Below are 21535 nucleotides of genomic sequence, written 5' to 3'. Positions count from 1 at the left end.
TTGCCACAAGCACCAGTACTCTCCTGACATGTTCACAGGCTGCTGAATGAAATTACAGATGTAGACAAGACAATGAGCAATTATTTCACCATTCTGCATGAAACAACTGGGCAGAGAAGAAAAGGCACAAAAGATGAAACTGTTTTATTAGGAGTGTAGGCATGTCAGGAAAACCCAGGTCAGTCAAAGAGGCTGATATTGGTATAGTGCAGAAAACAGCATTACCAAACATCCTCTCAAAAGTCAAGTGTGAAAATAAAAGCTCCATCTAAATATCCTAACAGAAATGCTGCTGAGTTTAGTGTAGGTGAAACTTCTGGACACTTCTGGGAAGATTAAGAGATATTTGCCTAAAGGGAAAACTCCAACACTGTTGAATCTGAGCTCCACATAAGGTGGTGGGTCTGGTACAGGAAAAGTAGAGGCAAAAATAAGGGAAATATCTCATCAAAGTCATCTCAGTATGCAGCTGAGAGAGGAACCCAGTTTTTGGACAAAAAGTAGAATGGGGCAGCAGAGCGGTTCTGACTGAAGAAACACAATATCTGGGCAATATCTGTCATAATGAGGAAGGGATATACAGCCTGTTTTCAATGCGCCTCCAGCAGGTCCTGAGCAATTCTGGCCCCACTTCCAGAGGCCCCTGGAATACAGCCATTTTGGTTCTGTTCGGTCTTCCTTCAGAGCAGAACTGCCAACATCCAGCACTAGGTTCTGGATCATAATTAGCTAAGAGGAATGGAGCAGCTAACTCATGACACCAATACCTCTTATTCTAGGAGACATTCTTTCAGGAGCAGTCCTTCCAAGAGGGATCTTACCCTACATGGGCTCCCACCTTCACATGAGCACCAGGTGGAGAGTATCTTTCTCATAAGTCCAAGAGTTATATTGTGGCCTTCAGATGATATCCCTTGGACAGAAGAGCAGTCTGAAGCTATCTGTGTCCAGGTGCTGGTTTCTGTCCCAAGATTAGCAGGTACTGCCTGTTGAATGATGGGGCCAAGTGATGTGATGCTGTAACTCTTCCAAAGAAGAGCACTCTCTACTTTCACAGGCAGGAAAGGAAGAAATGAGGCCAGCTTCAGGGTAGCTAATTGCCCTTTAATTCTTCCATCGAATTTGCTGTGGAAAGAGCAAAGAATGAAGGTGTGTGATCAGTTTTCACTTATCCCTACAGAAGGAAAAGATTAGAATGCAAGCCCATAAGAGAAAGGAAAGTAAGGATTGGATTGGGGAGGTACTGGGAATTTTTTTTTTTTTTTTTTTTACTATGTGGGGGAGTTCATTTATTCAGAGATGGATTAAATATCTATTCTGTACTTTACAGAATGCCTAATTTAGGGCATTTATTCTGGTTCTGTCCTGTTCAGGATCAAGATTTACTAGTTTTAGCTAACCTTATTAGCACAGGTGTCAAAATATGTAATAGGAAATGAAGTTTCACACTAACAAAAAATTCAGTAATATCATGCTATGAGAGATAATCAGCTGTACTCCCCAAATAGCTAAAATCTATTTTACCCACTTTTTATTTCCAACAGGTAGGTCATATCCATTCGAGAAGACTGTATAGTCTGGGTATTCAGAATCTATAACATTTATTTTTATAGTTCCAACAGTTCCTGCAACCTGCTAGATTTAACAGTGATCAGAGCATCATAGTTAAGACTCAGTTTGCAGTTCCCAGATTACCCTTCAATCATCCCACATATCAGGAGTAACTTCTGCTGTTCAAAGCAGTGCTTCTGATATTCTGGACCACAGTGAGTCTTATATCCATGGGGATCAGCTAAGTGGAATATTGCCCAGGTCTTGGGAACATACAGTTGACACTACTGCAAACTATCTGTCTCCTTGTACAACTGGAGGGGAAAGTGTAGCTCCTCACCGAACTGCTGAGAATGGTATCGATCTTCTCTTCCTCTGCGGATCCTTTATCTACCTTGCTCCTGTATGCTAGCAACTGCTGACGATCCTTCAGGTCTCGGCAGGTCTATACAGCAAAACAAACAATACAAATCCCCAATCAGTCTTCTCTATGAAGGGCTGCTTCCTTTTGTCACTATTACTTCAACTCAAGGCTCCAGGAGAGGCCAAGAGACTGCAGTGGGATAACAGTGGGGTCAAGTACCCACAGAACTTCATACTGTACTGAAGTCTACAGAGTCTATATAACTTGAACCAATTCTGAGTTCTCCAAATGCAACAAATTATAAAAGCACAGGGAAACTAGTCAGAGGGCTGGGAAAATAGTGCACTGATCTCCAACTAACTCTTGCCAGACTATTTGCTCCTGTAAATCAAATCTGAAGGAAGTATCTTGGGATCCAGGACACAGAAAATTATAAGCCCCCCAATATTCACCGAGGATCAAATTCAGGGTTCTCACTTCTTAGGACTCACATCAATGACGACATCATGGCACTTGAACTTAGTAGCTAAGTTTAATTTTGTGTCCACATCTTCTACCAAATTGACATACTCCTGCAATATCTGTAGGAAGAGACACTTCTGATTAATAATTCTCGTAAAACACAGAGTTCTACAGGTAGAAAATAAAATGACTGAAAGAAGTCATTATTATGAGTTCAATATTAAATGTCTACCATTTCCATTAATGACCATAGGAGTAGTTCTGTAGTGGGAAATGAGGTGCTACTAGACAGTACTTCTCTGCTGCCTCAGGAAAGAAGGGAGGAGCACATTTCTCTTTAGCCTAAGACAGATATGTATGCTGGCAAGGCAGAACACTAGAGAAGATCCAGTGCTCTGAACACTGCTTCTTTTTTTAGGATGAATTTTTATAATTATACATAATGGAATACACTATGTCATATTTGTACATGTATATAACATAATTTGATTAATCTCATTCCCCAGTACCTTCCCTTCTTCCTGCCTACTGCTTCTTCATATTCTTTTTCAACATCATTTTGAATCATTTGAACAGTGTATCAGTTCTCCACATGGCTAAACACAGTAGATGCTGCTCAGAGATGACAGTCTAGAGTTACTTTTAAGGGGGAAGAGACTGTTCTTCCCTGACCTTATCTATTTAAAGGTCCATTGCAGCCACTGTACTGCCACTCAGGGAAAACCAGAACAGGCCAACTCTCTATTACAGAATGAAAAGAAGCTAAAAGTTGAGTCTCCCAGAGTATCCTGTACTCAAATCTCTTTAGAAGCCATTACCTGGACAGGGGCACTGTTCTTGTGCAAAATTTCCACAACTCGATGGAAGCCAATGGGTGCTCTCTTCTTGGTGTAACCCAGCCAGTTCTAAAAAAGGAAGATGGGAGGTAGCAGGAGGTAAGTCAGACAGTGAACACACTCTGAGCTAGTAGTCTCTCCATGTTTTATGGTCAAGCCAGAATAACATGGTGGGAAGGTGGATAGATTGGTGTAAGAGGTAGAGAAATGGTGAGAGATTAATTTTTCTGAAAAGTCAAGGGATTTTAGGGAGAAGAAAGTCAGAGATATAAGTTCTTAGATCTATAAACACTAATGCAAGAAAGAGATTGTGAAATACTACCAAATGGAATGAGCAATTAATAATATTCATAGTATGTTTACTGTATAGAAAAATCCTGACTTCTACATTGTTACATGTATATATAATGTTCATTTGTAAACTCATGGAGGAAAGGTCAGGAAAGCTACTGATAAGACTTTTAATAGTGTTTGCCTTGATGAAGGGACTGAATTACAAGCAGGTAGACAATGAAAGAGGAGCCACTTTAAAAAAATTTTTTTTGATGCTGGAAATGGGACCAGGGTCTCACGCTAAGGCATGCACTCTACTACTAAACTACAACCCCAGTCTTCTTACTCTTTATATACTTTCATGTAGTGTTTGATTTTGATTTAGGTATGTTTTACTTTGGTAGTTAAAAGTAACCAATTAATGGACAAGAAGGAAAATCAGAAAATTCTCAAATCCATAATGAAAAATCTGATATTTAAAATGTAAACCAATTTGTATGAAATCATAAAAGACACCAAATAGCCAAAACAATACTGAGAAAAAAAAAAAGTTGGAGGCATCACATGTCCTGATTGCAAACTATAGTATAAAAATATAATAATCAAAACAATATGTGGCCAGGTATGGTGGTGCAAGCCTATAATCCCAGTGGCTCGGGAGGCTGAGGCAGGAGGATTGCAAGTTCAAAGCCAGCCTCAGCAACAGTGAGGCACTAAACAATTCAGTGAGACCCTGTCTCTAAATAAAATACAAAATAGGGCTGGAGATGTGGCTCAGTGGTTAAGTGCCCCTGAGTTCAATTCCTGGTACCAAAAAAAAAAATTTAAAAAAAAAAAAAAAAAAACATGCATCTGAAAAACACACAGACTAATGAAACAAAAAGAGAACCCAGAAATAAAACCAAGCATACGTGGTCAACTAAATTAACAAGGGCAGCAAGAGGAAAATGATGCCGAGAAAACTGAATTTCCACAAGCAAAAAAATGAAAATCAGGACTCTTATCTTACGCCATATACAAAACAACTTAAAATGGATAAAAGACCTAAATATAAGACTTGGAACAAGAAAACTCTTAGAAGAAAACATAAGGGAAAAAGTCTTTGACATTGGCCTTGGCAAAGAATTTTCAGTTATCAGAACAAAAGCTCAGATTATAAAAGCAAAAATAAATAAAAGAGACTACATTAAACTAAAATTCTACAAAACAAAGCAAACAATCCAGACAAATAGATAAAGAACTGTGATGTATATGGGTGTATATACATGTATCAACAATGGAATAGTACTCAATCTTAAGGAGACTGTGCCATTTGTGACAGCCTGGTGAACCTAGAGAACTTTATGCTAAATGAAATAAGCCAGACACAGAGAGAAAAATACTGCATGATCTTACTTATATGTGCAATCTGGAAAAAAAAAAGTCAAATACATAGAAACAGATCAGTGATTTCAAGGGACAGGAGAAGGGTACAAAGTTATAATAATATAGGATAAATAAATCTAGAAATCTAAGGCATAGTATGAGAACTAAAGTTAATAATATTATATTGTATACTAGAAATTTCCTAAGAGTGGATTTGAGGAACTATTCCACATACACACAAAATGGCAACTGTGAGATGGATTGTTAATTGGCTTGACTGTAATTATTTCACTGTTTATCAAAACACCTTATGTCACTCCTTAATGTATATATTATCTAAAAACTGAAATTATTCAAGAAATGACAACCAAAAGCAATACAAGTTCCTTAATTGTCTCTTAATAGCACATAAATACAAAAAGTCATAAATAATTAAATGCAGACTATTATGTGATTTAAATATGGACTATATATATATTGTAAATATATGTGATATTATTATTGAATTAATATAAAATTTCTGGAGGGAAATTATTGTGCTTATGAAGGAGATAAGTGCTTAAGTATTTAAGGAGGAAGTATTATGAAGTCTGCAATTTACCTTCATATTGTTCAGAAAAAATTTATGTGTACAGAAGAAGAAAAAGCTAGCTAATATGGCAAAAAATGCTAATAATTTAGTGAAGTGAGTAAAGACCACATATAGTCTTTCAACTTTTCTTTAGGTTTGAAATTTTAGAAAATAAAAGGTTGGAGGGGAAATGTTAAAAAGTAACTAGAGCAAGCATAGTTTTACACGCCTGTAATCCAGCAGCTCAGGAGGCTGAGGCAGGATGATTTCAAGTTCAAAACCAGTCTCAGCAACTTTAAGAGGCCCTAGCAACTTAGCAAGATTCTGTCTCTAAATAAAAAATGAAAAGGGCTGGGGATGTGGCTCAGTGGTTAAGCACCCTTGGGTTCAACCCCCACTACCAAAAAAAAAAGTTACTAGGAACTTATAAAATGATATGATAACCCTACCCTTCTCTCTCCCAAACCTCAGAAGTACAAAGCAATTCCAGGGCACCCACCTTTGTGGTGAAGAGGGCATCTACATCATGCCAGGCTCGAAGTTTGGCACGAGCAGCCAGGGCTGTCAGTACATACTGTTTGTCTGGGATCTAAAAATCAAGAGAGCAGGAAAAATCAAGGGGAAGTTGAAATGCATCTATAGAGAAAAAAATATGCCCTGGTATTGATTCTGCCCCTTAAAATCAATAGATTTCTCAGGTCAACAAGAACCTCTCAACTTCCAAGTCCCAGTACTATTACACGCCATTCAGTTGACTTCCCACAAATTCATTCCTTGCTACCTTTAATCTTGAGTATCAAAGAACTTGGTGTACAGGGTTACCAACAAACATCCACTCCATGTAGTTATTCTATACAACTTTTATAAAACACAGATCAATGTGTATCTACCTTAAACGTCTTCTTCAGGTTGATGGGACTGCTGAATGTCCCCTAGGATTAAATTGGAAAAGGAACTTTAATGAGACCACCCAAATCTCCCACTTTCTCTTCTTTTTTGATACAAGGCATTGAACCCAGGGGCACTTAATCACTGAGCCACATCCCCAGCCCTTTTTTATATTTTATTAGAGATAGGGTCTTTCTCAGTTGCTTAAGGCTTCACTAAATTGCTGAGGCTGGGTCTAAACTCACAATCCTCTTGCTTCAGCCTCCTGAGTCACTGGAATTATAGGTCTGTACCACCATGCATGGTTCCCATTTTCTTTTATACTACAGACTTTCCACACCTCATTTTGTAGCCATTTAAACCCAGAAATTAATTTCTAAGAAAAACTCCAGAGGGCTTAATGAAATTACCACAACCTAGTTTTATCAAGGAACTGGATTAAAAAGGAAGGTGCTCTTTCTAGTTTTCTTCTAATCCAAATAAAGGGGAAGCTAGGCACAGTGATGCGCACCTGTAATCCCAGCAGCTCAGGAGGCTGAGGCAGGAAGATTGCAAGTTCAAGACCAGACTCAGGAACTTAGTGAGACCATGTCTCAAAATAAAAACAAAAAGGAGTGGGAATATATAGCACAGTGGTAAAGCATACATTGGTTAAATCCACAGTACCCAAAACAAACAAACAAACAAACAAAGCAAAATCAAATAAGGGGTAAATGTCCACTTGTGATTATTAAATCCAAATCTCTTAAAAAAAATTTTTAAGAAGGATTAACAGCTACCTGACATGCTGCTACTCCTCTCTAAACCATGCCAATTCATTGGAAATTATGGAAATTTGAACAGAGACTGCTATGAGAGCCAGCTCCAGAGGTAGAACATGCTATGCTAGTATGCCAAACTGTTATTAAGATTTTTTCCCCCAGTTGTTATCACCCTTGTTAAGGGCCAGGAAAGCTTCCAGGTAGATTTCTAATAACCATATGCATCCACTATTAAAAGAATACATCAAAACACTGGACTTAGTTTGAACTATGTTCTTATACAATGGGAGTCTGTGGGTCTTTTTTCATGTTTTGCCTGTACCTCAGGCTCCGTGTAGTGATAGAAGCAGGAGTAGAAAAGTGTTGTCACTAGTGGCATGTTGAGGATGGATGCTTTGCGGGGGTGCTTTCGGAAGATCTCAGTCTGTCCTGCTGACTCTAGATGTCGATCATTTGCCTGTGATGGAGTGAACCAAGTGAAAAAAAGAACAATGTTGATGGACCAGAGGGAGGGGGAAACCTCTAATACTATACCAGTTGTTATTTCCCACCCTAGGAATGAAGCAGAAAAGAGAAAAAGAAGAAATTGCCTAGGATATCCCAAGGGGGAGTTTAAAATCCATAAAACAACATGGATCTAAGCTGAAGGAAGAGACTGCTGAAGAGGTGATAGCATGGGAGATTTTGAATGAAGAGAAGGAAAAGAGTGCCTAAGAACAATAGAGGAAGGGGGCTATCATGTACTGGGAGGAAGTGAAAGGCTTTTAGAGACTGTAACAGGAAATAACGAATAAGGTCAGGGCATAAAAGTCTCCTAATTGCTGAATGGCATTTAGCCTGGGCACTAAAGCAGAAAACAGATGAGGAGTCTAACCTCAATAATGATTTGACGTTCCAGGAGTGTGTAATGGTCTTGTATGTGTGCAGAATCTTCTGCTGAAAATGGCAAACTGGTAGAGAGCCAGAAGGTTAGTACCTCTTTCTCTATGTAAAGAGGAACACACTCAACTCAACCAAATTATCACTGTGAGCACACAAGGCTCACCACGGTGCTTCACAAATCTGATCTCAAATCACCTTCAGAACACCTCTTTAAGGAAGAAAAGAGAGTAGATCTTTAGCTTACATTTTGTATTTAAGATTTTCCCAATTCAAGAGAAATTCTTAAAAGTCCCAAAACATAACCATTAGTGATTTTGCTGTGGAATGAATAAGAATCCTCACCTTTTGGAAGCTGGATGTTTGGGGCATGTGTCACAAAGCTAGTTAAGTGAACCTAGCCAACTGCCCATCATCCACATCCCTATAAACCTCTGTGACTCGGGTCACTGCTTAATTCCACTTAAAGGGCATTTAAATTTGTTACCCATTTTTTACTGCAGAGTAATAACAATAAATTACATAGCACAGTGGTAGATTTGCAGACTGGCAAACATTACAAAGATCTACACAAATGTCAAAGGTCCCATCTTCAAAACCATGTTTTTATACATGAAGAAGTTGAGAGTCAGTGTCTTACCTGAAAGTCATGTGGTACATCAATGGGTAAGGCCAGGAATAGAAGCCAGATTTTAAACTTTCAGTTCATAGATCTACCCTTTAGAAAGTGCTGCCTTACTCCCGACTCCACTCACTCCAGGAAGAATTCTGAAATTCAATTACACTATCCCAGATAAGTGTGAGCCACAGTGAATTTTATAAAAGATAAAGGGAGACAGCAATAGGTTTGTTACATCACTACTCTGACTTTCTCTGTTTTCCAGAGGCCATTTGACACAGCTCAGTATTTGGTAAAATCAAAGATTCCACTGACATATGCAAATTTCTAAATGTAAAATCTGGAAATCATGTTACATGAGGAATGGCTGAAGCAACCATAAACACTGAACCTGCAGACATGAGGATTAATGGCAGACACTAAACCTGTCTTAAAAGATACAGGTAAATAATTTTTAGTTTAACATATGGGAGCACTTTCCAACAATGAAGGTGTCCAAAAATAAAATGAACTACTTCTAAGAACAGAGCACTCAGCACAGGAGCAATATTGTTAAAAGGATCTATGTTCTAGATGAAAGCTTGTACATGGATTTTGGGGCTTCAAGAACCAGTAACACACACAAAAAAATGCACAAGGTCCATAAGTCCATAAAGAGTTATGACCTTTTTATTACATAAGATCATCGAAAAAAAATTACAACCAAAAGGGAGGTGAGAGGTGGGAACAAAATCCAAGAATAAAAGACAGTATCTCAAATTAAATAAATTTAGTTTTAAGGGAAAACGTTCTATGTTGTCTTTATTTTTCTCACTTTACTACAAATCAGTAAAACACTGTGGGGAACTAGTGTTTGGGAGTCTCTGAACATATTACCTTCGGTGCAGCCTGTGGGGTTCACTGTCAGCCTTTCCGGTCTTATCTATCTATCCATTCCATCCTCTTATTCTCTCTATTCCCTGTGTATAAAGGTATGTATACATTTCTCTCCCATACTTACCCAATGCAGGTCTTAAGGAATTCTTTTCGTTTCTCGGGGTCCTGAATGTTCAAATGCTCTCGATATTGAGATAGCTACAAAAAACAGAGAACAGCTAATTTTGTCTCCTTTGAGGGAGAGAGGTAGATGAATAAGTGGACTTTCCATGCTTAAAGCAAGAACAACAACAACAACAACAACAACAAACTCTTCATTCTTAGAGATCTATCTGGGTGCTAAAGGTTATGTGTGTGTTGGGAGAGGGGTGGGGCAAAAGTGATTCAAAGTCATTAGTAGGTTCATCTCTACCTGCACTGTCCAATATGGCAACCACTAGCCACATTTGATTTTAAAATTTAAATCAAGTAAGTTAAAAATTCAGGTCCTCAGTTGCCTTATCTGCTTTGCAAGCCCTCAACAGATATAGGCGCTAGCAGCTAACATATTGGACAGCACAAATATAGACTATTTCCATCATCACAGGAAATTTGTATCGGACAGTGCTAATCTACAATGAAGCACTAAGTAGACAGGGCACCTGGCTTTAGCTGAAGCTTGGCTCTAAACTTAGTAATTCAACCAACAATGGATATTTTCCTTCAGTCTTAGCTTTTGAAAGACCAAAAAGCTAAATGTTTGTTTCCAGAATCCTCAACCACCTATGTGATTAATCACTTAAGTGATCAACCACTTAAGTATGATTGTATAAATATCTAACAAAACTATCAGTAACACAAATAGAACATGGCGTTCTGATTCACTGCTCACAGCTAATTATTCATATTCAAATACTATAAGTTCTACATGTAATTCCAATAGAAAATCTCTCTATATACTTTCTGGTTTGAAATTCTAGACAGCACTCTGATTTAGGGCTGGGTAAATAGCTCAGTGACAGAATGCCTATTGAACATATACAATGCCAAGGGCACACTCCCCAGCAGCACAAAAAAAAAAAAAAAAAAACAGACCCTGACATATGACTGTCTATTTGTTATTATGTGTTAAGTGATACAATAATTATTAGAATTGTGAAAGCTGAAATTTTATACATAATCATTAACTTTCCAAGAACTGAAAAATAAACAGAATGACATGAAAAATAAATTGATAAACAAAAACATACTGGTACAAAAATTAAGAAAATGGTTTGAGGAAGGATAGAACATCCTTTTAGAGCTAACAGAAGGTATACAAAAATGTAAATGACAATATAAGATAAAACAACAGAAATTACTTTATGTCATAATTTAATCTTTGTAAAATATTGGTACACAAGAATTCTTAATATTTGAGGAATATTTACATTAAGAACAGTAAATTTTTGTTAATCAATTCGATTTCTGCTTAAGTGTTTCAAGAAAAATTCTACTTGGGAAATCTTTATATTCTAGGAAAATGAACTAAAAGTAGACTATCAGTTTTGCCACTTCCAAAGTGTACAAAGTTGGAAAAATCTAAATTTACATACAACAATATACATGATAAATCATCTTTAGGGCTGGGGAGATAGCTCAGCTGGTAGAGTGCTTGGCTTGCAAGCACAAGGCCCTGAGTTCGATCCTCAGTACCGCAAAAAAAAAAAAAAAAAAAAAAAAAAAAATCATCTTCAATTCAACACAATGAGGATAAGTTTTAGATAAAAACTTTAGATAAAAACACATTAATTCTCATAATTAAACTTTAAAAAAACAAACTTTTCAAGACTGTTACATAAAGAAAATTCCTTATAGTCTTTTGAGGCTTAGGGGGTTTTTTGGTACTGGGAATTGAACCCAGAGGTATTTTACCACTGAGCTAAATCCCTAACCCTTTTTTATTTTTTATTTTGGGACAGGGTCCCGCTAAGTTGCTAAGGCTGGTTTCAAACTTGTGATCCTCTGCCTCAGTCTCCTGAGTAGCTGGGATTATAGATGTGCACACAGCTCCTCATGGTTTTGAATCTATGGAGATTAAAAACAGAAACAAAAATCTCTTTAAATGATTACTACAGACTGCCAATAATTTTTAGTATTTTAAAATAAAGGATTTTTCAAATTTTCCAATGGCTTGAATTATAAATATAGGTTCCTCTTAGAAAATATCAGAGAAACATTTTCCTGAATTCTGCTGTGTAAAGAAGGTTAAAGATGTTATTAAGTGTGCTAGAGGAATGTCACTGCCAACATCACAAGATGTGCAGTACAATGATAAAGGAAGAATTATGCTATCAACATTGCTTAGAAATTCTTATTCCTGCACTATAATATCAAACTTTAAAACATTGTTCACTAAAGTTTTAATAATGGGATTTAAGTTTTTGGTAAAATTTCAGATTTTTTTGTATTTCAGTTCATTCTGTGATTATCAAAATCTGCCAAAAAATCAGTTATCAGGCTTGGCTATTGAATGCTCAGCCAAGATGGATACTCACCTAACTTTCTTCTTCTTCTTTTTTTTGGGGGTGGGGATAACCAGAGATTGAACCCAGGTGTTCTTATTAACCACTGAGCCACAATACCCACTGCTTTTTTTATTTTGCCACAGGGTCTCTCTAAGTTACTTAGGGTCTTTCTAAGTTGCTGAGGCTGGCTTTGAACTTGTAATCCTTCTGCCTCAGACTTCCAAGCTGCTGAGATTACAGGTATGCACCAACATGCCTGGCCTATCGTTCTTCTTGACCTACATATGGCTTTTTATTGTTAGTTTCTAACATCTTCTATGATCTTAGAAGCCAAAACCCATCCTAATAAAAATAAATTATACTCCATGTATACATATTATGTCAAAATACACGCCACTGTCATGTTTATCTAAAAAGAACAAATAAGATTTAAAAAGACTTAATTTCAAGGGAAGAAAAAAAAAAAAAAGAAGCCAAAACCCAAAAGTTTCTACAAACCAGGACTTGAAAACAACAAATTACAAATTGCTCAATCCAGCATTCATTCACTTAAAAGAGATATATTCATAAGCCCAACCAAAAGGCATGAAAAAGAAAGCAATACATCATTTGGTTTAAGCTTTCAGGTTTCCTCGATGCCTCACTTTTCTGGATATTACCAATACCAAAGGAAAGGAAATCAGTCTGGGATCTTGGAAGGTGGGTTTTGGCTTAAATGTCTGTTAGATAGGTCCCCAACTGAAATAAAGGCCACACTTACCGCAAGCTCTTCTGTTCTATCTAGGAACCTGGGAAGAAGCAGAAGGGAGCAGGGCATTTTTATCTATTGATGTGTGGCATAGAACCTCAAAAATTAGGGTGAATGCTCTATACATAAGATAAGCCCTTCTCTTAAACTCTCTACTTCCAGCAACCCCTTCGAAACACTTGATGGTTCGTTCACACATCAGTTTTCCTCTGTTCTTTCTAGCTTGTATAAAAAGTAAGGACAAGAACGGATTGCAGGGCAATAAGAGCTTAAACCAAACCCACTCTAGCCCAAAGTAACCTTAATTATTTTTGAAATGTTAAATAAATCTGTTAAAACAATCTTGGAGATTGTTTAAAGAGATAGTCTTTATTGTTCTTACCATGAGAGTACAATATATTTGGTCTCCCCCAAAAGCTTAGGTAAGGCCTTAAAACACAAGGACTTTGGTCTTCTGACTTCTCCTGACTTTGAAGAGACAACCTCCATGCTTCAGCATGCAAGTGATACTTGATAAGGTTTTTTTTAAAAAGGAGGGAGAGTCAGAGAAATTAACCTACCTCTATGAACAAGTCTTCTTTTGCAAATTCCTGGCTAACCATCTGTAATCTTGACCCTATCCAGGTAACCTGCTTTTCCCACCTTAGTTTTCAAGGCAGCTCATTATTGTTCTGGAGTTACTGAGTAACCAGAATTACCTTGAGCCACAGAGCCTAAACAGGGTTTCCAACACTTCACTGATGTTGAAGAAAGGATAAAATATACATACATTTTAATCCAGGGGCAGGAAACAGTCCAAATGACTAGAAGGAAAACATGACAGAGACCACTCTTCCAGCATCTACTTCCAGCAGATACTGCCTACCTCCCACCTATCAGAATCCTACCTAGCTTCAGGGGCCCAACTCAAATCCTAATCACTGCCCAGAGACTGTGCTTGGGCATCCTGACTGAAAATCATGTTTTTTTCTCTATTACTGAATTTCTCATTAGCATCACTTAGAGCTGACTAATAAAAGACATAGTTAAGCCAAGTCTTTTGGGGAAAAAAAATGCTTAACAAATAGGCATTATGCTAAATGCTAAGTCACAATACTAACTCTTTAAATCTTCATGATGACTCTGTGGTGTAGGTCTTATCATCTTCACTTTATAGGTGTGAAAATTGATGCATGAAGAAGTCTGGAAACTTGCTCAAGGTTGCTCTATAAGCTAAATGATAGAGCCTAAATTCATCCCAGGTACGTCTGACTCCAGAGCCTGGCCACTCTGCTGTACTGTCATTTACCCCAGGACTGGGGTGTATTAGTTAACACATCTTAACTGTTTCTAAAAAAAAGGATAGTCTTCTATTTCTCAGTATGCCCTAAAGTACTTTGAAAAAGTACTTAGTAAACTTTGTAGAACAGAGAGTCATCAGTTCTTACCTGAAGAGGTCTAAAAGTAGCTTTTGATCCCCTATTTCCTTAAGGAAGTGAATGAAATGTCTCAGGGCAACCTGTCGAACCTCCAGCTCTCGGAAGAGTATCTCTGACAAAAAGGAAGAAGTAGATGAAAAAAAGAGTAAAGCCTATTACTCAAGTGTGAAATTGGCCTCCCAACTCACACATTCCAAAGATTATCTCCCCAGAATCTAGCAAAAGCTAAGAATGGCTCACTCCTAAGTTACAACCCATCATCAAAGCCTCTATGGTCCAGAGCAGCTCAGAGCCATTGAGTCAGGTTTTCAGTTTTTTTTTTTTTTTTGCTGTGCTGGCGATCGAACTCAGGGACTTGTGCTTACAACGCAAGCACTCTACTGACTGAGCTATCTCCCCAGCCCCAGTTTTTCAGTTCTTATCAACCCACAGAGTAGGCATTCAGCATGGATTCTTATTTCCTCAAACACAGTCATCTGTAGTCTGTCCAATAAATAGAGGGGGTTTTGTCTAATGTAGTAATCACCCTAAAGGACACCCTCAGAGATGTGATGTGTGTTCTAAGTCCCAGCCACTCAAGCTATCTCTAAAACAGACTTGATACTGGTGAATTCTGGTGTGAAAGCCATGTGCCATTCTCAGCTCAAAGGGAGCAACACATCTTGCTGAGTAAAGATTTCCATCAAATCATGCTCACCTTTGCTCAGTGTCCTCTTCAAGAAGATCAGGACCTAGAGGAAAAGAGAACAAAGAATGTGCAACCTTTCAAACACAAAACCCTTTCCTCATCACCTGATGTGAAAAAAGTTAGCAACTCAGGAATCTCCATAGGCATAGACAACAGACCTCTCCATGGGAATCGAAGGAAAGGTAATAGATATCTGGGACTGAACTGTGTCTTGGGAGACCCCATGTGGTGCCCACACCAGCTGAGAGACACCTCCCTGTTCTCACATCTCTCCTCTTTGAGATCATCTTATACGTGTGTATGTGTGTGTGTGTGTGTGTGTACATATATATATATATAATATAGAGTAGTCAACTTTCTGGTTTGGGGTTACAATAAAGACTCATTCACTCATTCCACACACAATGAGTGTTCCACTATCTGAGTCTTAGAGCACAGACTGTTGAGAATCCTACATCTCAAGGGAAAGTCCAGGATCTTTATTTGGCATTTAAACCCAAAACGTTGAAGTCTATTTTGATAAGATTTTCAGAAACTAATGGAAACAACAATTAAACTAATGACAACAACAAAATCTCACAACTCACTGCAGTAATGACGTTTCCATCATGCATGCTTACTGCCTCTTCTAGGAGCTGTAGCTTGTCCTGTAAGGAGCGGAATCTTTCTAGTGAGCAGACCTGGTCAAATAAGAACACAATTAGTACGTAAGGAAAACCAAAACAAAACAGTGTCCTATATTTCTTTGTCATTTGAATAGTAAGAAATGGTCAGTAATGAAAGCAATGCCCCCAAGGAAAGCCTCTATATTTATGCTATTGTCCCCCAGTACTCTGTGGGATAGTAGGCTCCCACATCCTGTCTAGTTCAGCACTATGCCCTACAAGGTGCTAATGTTCTGAAGTCTTGACAAAAATCAATAGATCACCTGCTCTGTTTTAATAACATGTAATTTACATAAAATAAAATTTACCCTACTCAAATATATAGTTCACTGATTTCTGAAAAGGATATACAATCATGTAACCACTACCACAACAAAGGCAGAACATTTCTATCACCCCCAAAAGGTCCCCGTCCACCTGAACATTAATGCCCTCCTTCCATCCCTATTCCCTGGTGACCACTCTCCTGTTTTCAGTTACTGTGAGTTTGCCTTTCCTAGAATGTCACAAAAATAAAATCATATATTTTCTCTTCTGTAACTGGCTTCTTTCACTCAATACCATGTTTCTGAGATGCAACTGTGTATCTTGGTGAGTATCACTAATTCCTTCCTGTTTAGCCAACTTGTTTTCACTGTGAATACACTACAACTTCTTTATCCATTTATCTGCCAATGGATACTGGGTGGTTTCCACTTTGGGGGCTTTTATGAATAAAGCTATCATGAACGTTTATGTACAAGTCTTTGTATGGATGTACATTTTAATTTATCTTGAACTGTAAATATCTAGGAGTGAAATTACTGGATTATGTAACTATATGTTTATAAGAAACCACCAACCAGGCACAGTGGTGCATGCCTGTAATCACAGCAGCTCAGGAGGCTAAGGCAAAAGGATAGCAATTTCAAAGTCAATTTCAGCAAAAGTAAGATGTTAAGCAACTCAGTGAAACACTGTCTCTAAATAAAATACAAAAAAAGGCTGGGGGTGTGGTTCAGGAGTTAAGCGCCCCTGAGTTCAATCCCTGGCACCAAAAAGAAAGGAAAAAAGAAAGAAAGAAAGAAATCACCACACTGGGTGTGGTGGCACATGCTTGTAATCCCACTGGCTTGGGAGGCTGAGGCAGGAGGATCACAAATTCAAGGCCAGCCTCAGCAATTTAGCAAGTCTTTAAGCAACTTAGCCAGACCCTGTCTCAAAATAAATAAATAAAAAGAGCTGAGGATGTGGCTCAGTAATAAAGAGCCTCTAAGTTTAATCTCTAGTTAATAAAAAAAGCAGAGAAAGAGAAATCACCCAATATTTTCCATAGTAACTTTGCAATTTTATATTCCCACAGCCATATATGAGTCTAGTTCCTCTACATCTTCTCAACACTTGATAAGATCAGTCTTTCTAAATTTAGCCATTCTACTAGGGATTTAGTAGTATTTCATGGTTTTAAATCACATTTTTTTTTTGATAACTATAGTGGTGACCATCTTTCAAGTTCTACTGGTCATTCATATTATTTTTTTAAAAAATTTGTTCTAATTAGTTATACATGACAGTAGAATGCATTTTGTTGACACATTGTACACAAATGGAGCATGACTTCTCATTCCTCTGGCTGTACATGGTCCTGTAATCATGTATATAGGCTGATATCCGTCTCATTCCACAACCCTTCCTTCCTACCCCAACTCATGTTATCTTTTGTGATGTGTCTGGCCAAATCTTGTGCCAATTTTTCGTCAAACTATCTTATCATATAGGCTAGATAAAAATACTTTATGTGAATTTTACAAATATTTATTCCTAGCAATGGTTAAGTCTTTTCATGTTTTTAAAAGAGTTTTCAAAAAACAAGTTTATAATCTTGAAGAAGTTTCATTTACCATTTTTTTTTTTCTTTTATGGCTTGGGTCTTTTGTGTTGTTGGGAATAAATCTTTGCCTAATTCAAGATCTTAAAAATTTCAGATTTAGCACTGATACTATGAGTCATTTGATACATTAATTATTACAATGCTAATTCTTCCATAATTAATCTACATATAGAATGCAATTCAAATCAAACTCCCAACAGCTCTTTTATAGACACTGACAAGCTGATATGAAAATCTGTAAGAAAACATAAATAGCCAAAACAAATCTGGAAGCAAAGAATAAAGTTGAAGGTTGAAAGTTTCAAAAGAATTAAAGTGGGGCTGGGGTTGTGGCTCAGTGGTAGAGCACTTGCCTAGCCTGTGTGAGGCACTGGGTTCCATTCTCAGCACCACATATAAATAAATGAATAAAATAAAGGTCTATCAACTTCTTAAAAAAAATTTAAAAATTAAAAAAAATACCAAGAATCCTTAAAAAAAAAGAGTTAAAGTTACCCAATTTCAACATTTATTACAAAGTTACAATAATTAAGCCCATGATATGTGTGCAAGAATAGACTAATCAATGAACTAGAATAAAGAGTCCAGAAATAAACATACACATATATGATCAACTGATTTTCAAAAAAGGCACCAAGGTCAGGCTCGGTGGCTCTTGCCAGTAATCCCAGCAGCTCGGGAGGCTGAGGCAGGAGGGTTTGAGAGTTCAAAGCCCAGACTCAGCAAAAATGAGGCAATAAGCAACTCAGTGAGATCGTGTCTCTAAATAAATACAAAATAGGGCTGGGGATGTGGCTCCGTGGTTGAGTACCTCTGAGTTCAATTCCTAGTACCCCAAAAGAAAGTTAATTCACTGAGGATTATTTTTCCAACAAATAGTGCTGGAAAAAAATGGGGATCTATATGAGAAAAAAAAAAAATGAACCTCAACCCTTATTTCATACCATGTATAAAAATTAACAGAATGAATCACAGAACTAAACAAAAAAAATTACTCTCACTCTCAATGTATTTTTCCCTCTCATCCACCTTTATTTACTCCCTACTCTGTCAAAGATTTTACAACTAACTTTCAACCTTACTGGAATTATTTTCCTCCTCAAAACCACTTCATTTAGCAAATGGAAACTGAAAAGAGAAGTCAAGATATCCTTCCTGTGGGAACAACTATCCAGTTTACCAAAGAATTCCACCAGAAGTCTCTCCAGTGGCCTTACCTTGCCCTTTCGGAGGCGACGTACTGTATCACTGGGGCTCCACTCATTACTGTAATCCTGGAATATTAGCAACACATGAAATCCAGGAAGTTAAGGGATCAGAATTATCAGTTTACCAGCTCCTCTCCTCAAACTCTGTCTTTGTCCCTAAGTGGGAAAATAGTTTATGGAGGGAACCAATGAGACAAATAAAGAGCTGGGATGGTCCTATTTAGAGTTTCTGAAGTAACTAGAGCAGGGACCATACAGGCAGGAAAAGATGGATCAAAGAGGGATGAACAACAAGCACAGTAACCCTGTGCCTACTGGTTCACGATTTTAACCCCTAGATGCAATTAGAGTCAAGTTTTGAGATCCAAATAACTAACACTTTTGGCCAGAGAAAGAGATGGAGAAGTTTGAGACATGTTTCTTTTTTGAACTTAGAATACAATTTCTTCCATATGAATCAATTTGCTATCTTACACATTTCATGAGAATATGAGTTTCACCAAGCTTCTAGATGCAGTGAGGTCACTGAGTTTCAAAGTACAGCCTTCAATCGGGCGCCGTAGTGCACTCCTATAATCCCAGTGGCTCAGGAGGCTGAAGCAGGAGGATCAAGAGTTCAATGCCAGCCTCAGCAATGTAGTAAGGCACTAAGCAACTCAGTGAGACCCTGTCTCTAAATAAAATACAAAACAGGGCTGGGGATGTGGCTCTGTGGTCGAGTGCCCCTGAGTTCAATCCCCAGTATAAAAAAAAAAAAAAAAAAAAAAAAAAAGTAGGGCTGGGGAGATAGCTCAGTTGGTAGAGGGCTTGCCTTGCAAGCACAAGGCCCTGGGTTCAATCCCCAGCACCGCAAAAAAAAAAAAAAAAAAAAAAAAGTAGTCTTAAAAAGTCAGCATAGCTAGGCATGCACACCTGTAACCCCAATAGTTTAGGATGCTGAGGCAGGAGAATTGAGAGTTCAAAGCCAGTCTCAGCAACTCAGCAAGGTCCTAAGCAATTCAGCAAGACTCTGTCTCTTAATATAATACAAAAAATATGGATGAGGTTCAATGGTTAAGTGACCCTGGGTTCAAACCCCAGCACCAAAAAAAAAAAAAAAAAAAAGGAAAAAAGGTCAGCATAATAGGTAAAGAAAGTATGCTAGGACTGAGCTGGAAAAACAGATTTTGAGTCCAATTCCACCTTTCCCCAGCTGTGAGACTCCAGGAAAGCCCCAATTTTCTTATTATAATAGGGGGTTAAGAAAGTTGGGGGGGTGGTAAAATACAGTCTTGTGCTGTAGAAGACATAAACAATGATGGACTGCATAGGCAATGGTGGTCCCATAAAACTCTAACGGAACTGAAGTTCCTACAGCCTAGTACTTACACTATACCTTTTCCACGTTTAGATACGTATAGAGGGCTGAGGGGACAGCTCAGTGTTAGAGTGCTTGGGTTCAATCCCCAGCACTGAGGAAAAAAGAAATAAAGAATAAGATACATTCAGATACACAAATACTTAACCACTGTGCTACAACTGCCTACAGTATTCAGTACAATAACATGTTTTACAACTTTAAACCCTAGTCACAATAGACTATAACATATAGCCTAGGTGTATAATAGGCTATAACATCAAGGTTTGTGTAAGACACCTTACAATGTTTGTACGATGATGACATCTCCTAACAATACATTTCTCAGAATATGTACTGTCGTTAAACAACATATGACTAATATCTGCTCAGAAAGCTGGGGAAGTTAAGCAAGGTAAAATAGGTCAAGGTATTTTACACTGTGTAAAGTCACATCAATATTAAGATATAACTCACCCTATACTCCCCCTTGGGCCTCCCCCAGCTCTGGAGCATAGCTTTTGGCAGGTGTGTCTGACAGAGCTGAAAAAGAATAGGCAGCTGATTCAGAAAAGAACCATAAGTCCTGTTTCTTGTCATTCCTTTCCTCTGCTGTTTCCTTATCATGCACATATTTTCAAACTTGTAGCCTCCCAAGGTATCTTTGTAGCTAAAAGTAGATCTCAGTTCTTCTCCAAGATAACATCCCTAGAAGCCACCTCTTGACCGTGAAGCTTGAGTGACTTCTGTTTCCTTACTTAGCATCAGAAATTTCTCTAAAAACGGTGGTAAATTCAGCAAAAGTTCAGCTGGTAATCTAATTACCACCTGTCCCTAGGACCCTGCCAGACTGGATGCCAGATCAGCAACATTTCCCATAGCAATCAGAGAAACCCCTTACCATCAGAAAGAGACTGGAAACTTCCAGGTCTAGTTCTACCTAAGGGTAAAGAACACAAAAAAGAGGTCAACAGAGTTCAAGTCAAAGCTTTCTAGACTTGCTTAAGGATATAGTGTGTACAGAATCTTATTACACAATATAGGAATGCAAGGCTTAAAAAGCTTTTGCTTGACTTCAGAAACTCAAGTTGCTATTTCAAGAAAAAATGAAGGAGAAAAAATGTTTTAACTTTGGGAAAACATACATAACAATAAAATTTACTATCTAACCATTTTAAAGAATGTAATTCAGTAGCATTAAGTACATTCATATTTAGTTTTATCACTAAAACTTTTTCATAATCCCAAACTGAGACTCTGGCCAGGCACAGTGGCACACACCTGCAACCCCAGCAGCTTGGGAGGAAGATCGTGAATTCAAAGCCAGCTTCAGCAAAAGCAAGATACTAAGCAACTCAGTAAGATTCTGTCTCTAAGTAAAATACAAAATAGGGCTGGGGATGTGGCTCAGTGGTCAAGTGCCCCTGAGTTCAATCCCTGGTACCCATTCCCCCAAAAAAACAAAAACAAACAAAATAACAGACTGTGTCCTTAATCAGTAACTCTCCATTTTTCTCAGCCCCAGTCCTTGGTAACCACCTCTTACTTCTTGTCTCTATGAATCTTCCTATTCTAGGGATTTCATATAAATGAAGTCATATAGTATTTGTCCTTTTGTGTCTTTCTCATTTTTTTAGCATAATGTCTTTAAGGGCCATGCTAGCAACTGCT

The 21535-nt window shown here is 37.8% G+C and overlaps 1 protein-coding gene across 1 annotated transcript in view; it reads right to left on the bottom strand.

Moving 5' to 3' along the window:
• Nucleotides 1–129: 129 nt before the first annotated feature.
• The window catches only part of VIPAS39 (VPS33B interacting protein, apical-basolateral polarity regulator, spe-39 homolog), a 49353-nt gene continuing 27947 nt past the window's right edge, over nucleotides 130–21535 (bottom strand). The window contains 17 exon segments of the mRNA XM_079130194.1: nucleotides 130–1125; nucleotides 1892–1996; nucleotides 2407–2496; nucleotides 3196–3282; nucleotides 5922–6011; nucleotides 6313–6354; nucleotides 7394–7528; nucleotides 7946–8021; nucleotides 9570–9643; nucleotides 12692–12719; nucleotides 14107–14209; nucleotides 14795–14828; nucleotides 15373–15465; nucleotides 18538–18594; nucleotides 20342–20365; nucleotides 20367–20407; nucleotides 20766–20804. Coding sequence (XP_078986320.1) covers nucleotides 1105–1125; nucleotides 1892–1996; nucleotides 2407–2496; nucleotides 3196–3282; nucleotides 5922–6011; nucleotides 6313–6354; nucleotides 7394–7528; nucleotides 7946–8021; nucleotides 9570–9643; nucleotides 12692–12719; nucleotides 14107–14209; nucleotides 14795–14828; nucleotides 15373–15465; nucleotides 18538–18594; nucleotides 20342–20365; nucleotides 20367–20407; nucleotides 20766–20804 — 1139 coding nt within the window. The 3' untranslated portion in view covers nucleotides 130–1104.

Source organism: Sciurus vulgaris, assembly GCF_902686455.1.
Source record: "Sciurus vulgaris genome assembly, chromosome: 2".
NCBI lineage: Eukaryota > Metazoa > Chordata > Mammalia > Rodentia > Sciuridae > Sciurus > Sciurus vulgaris.
This window is presented reverse-complemented; position numbering and strand designations above follow the sequence as displayed.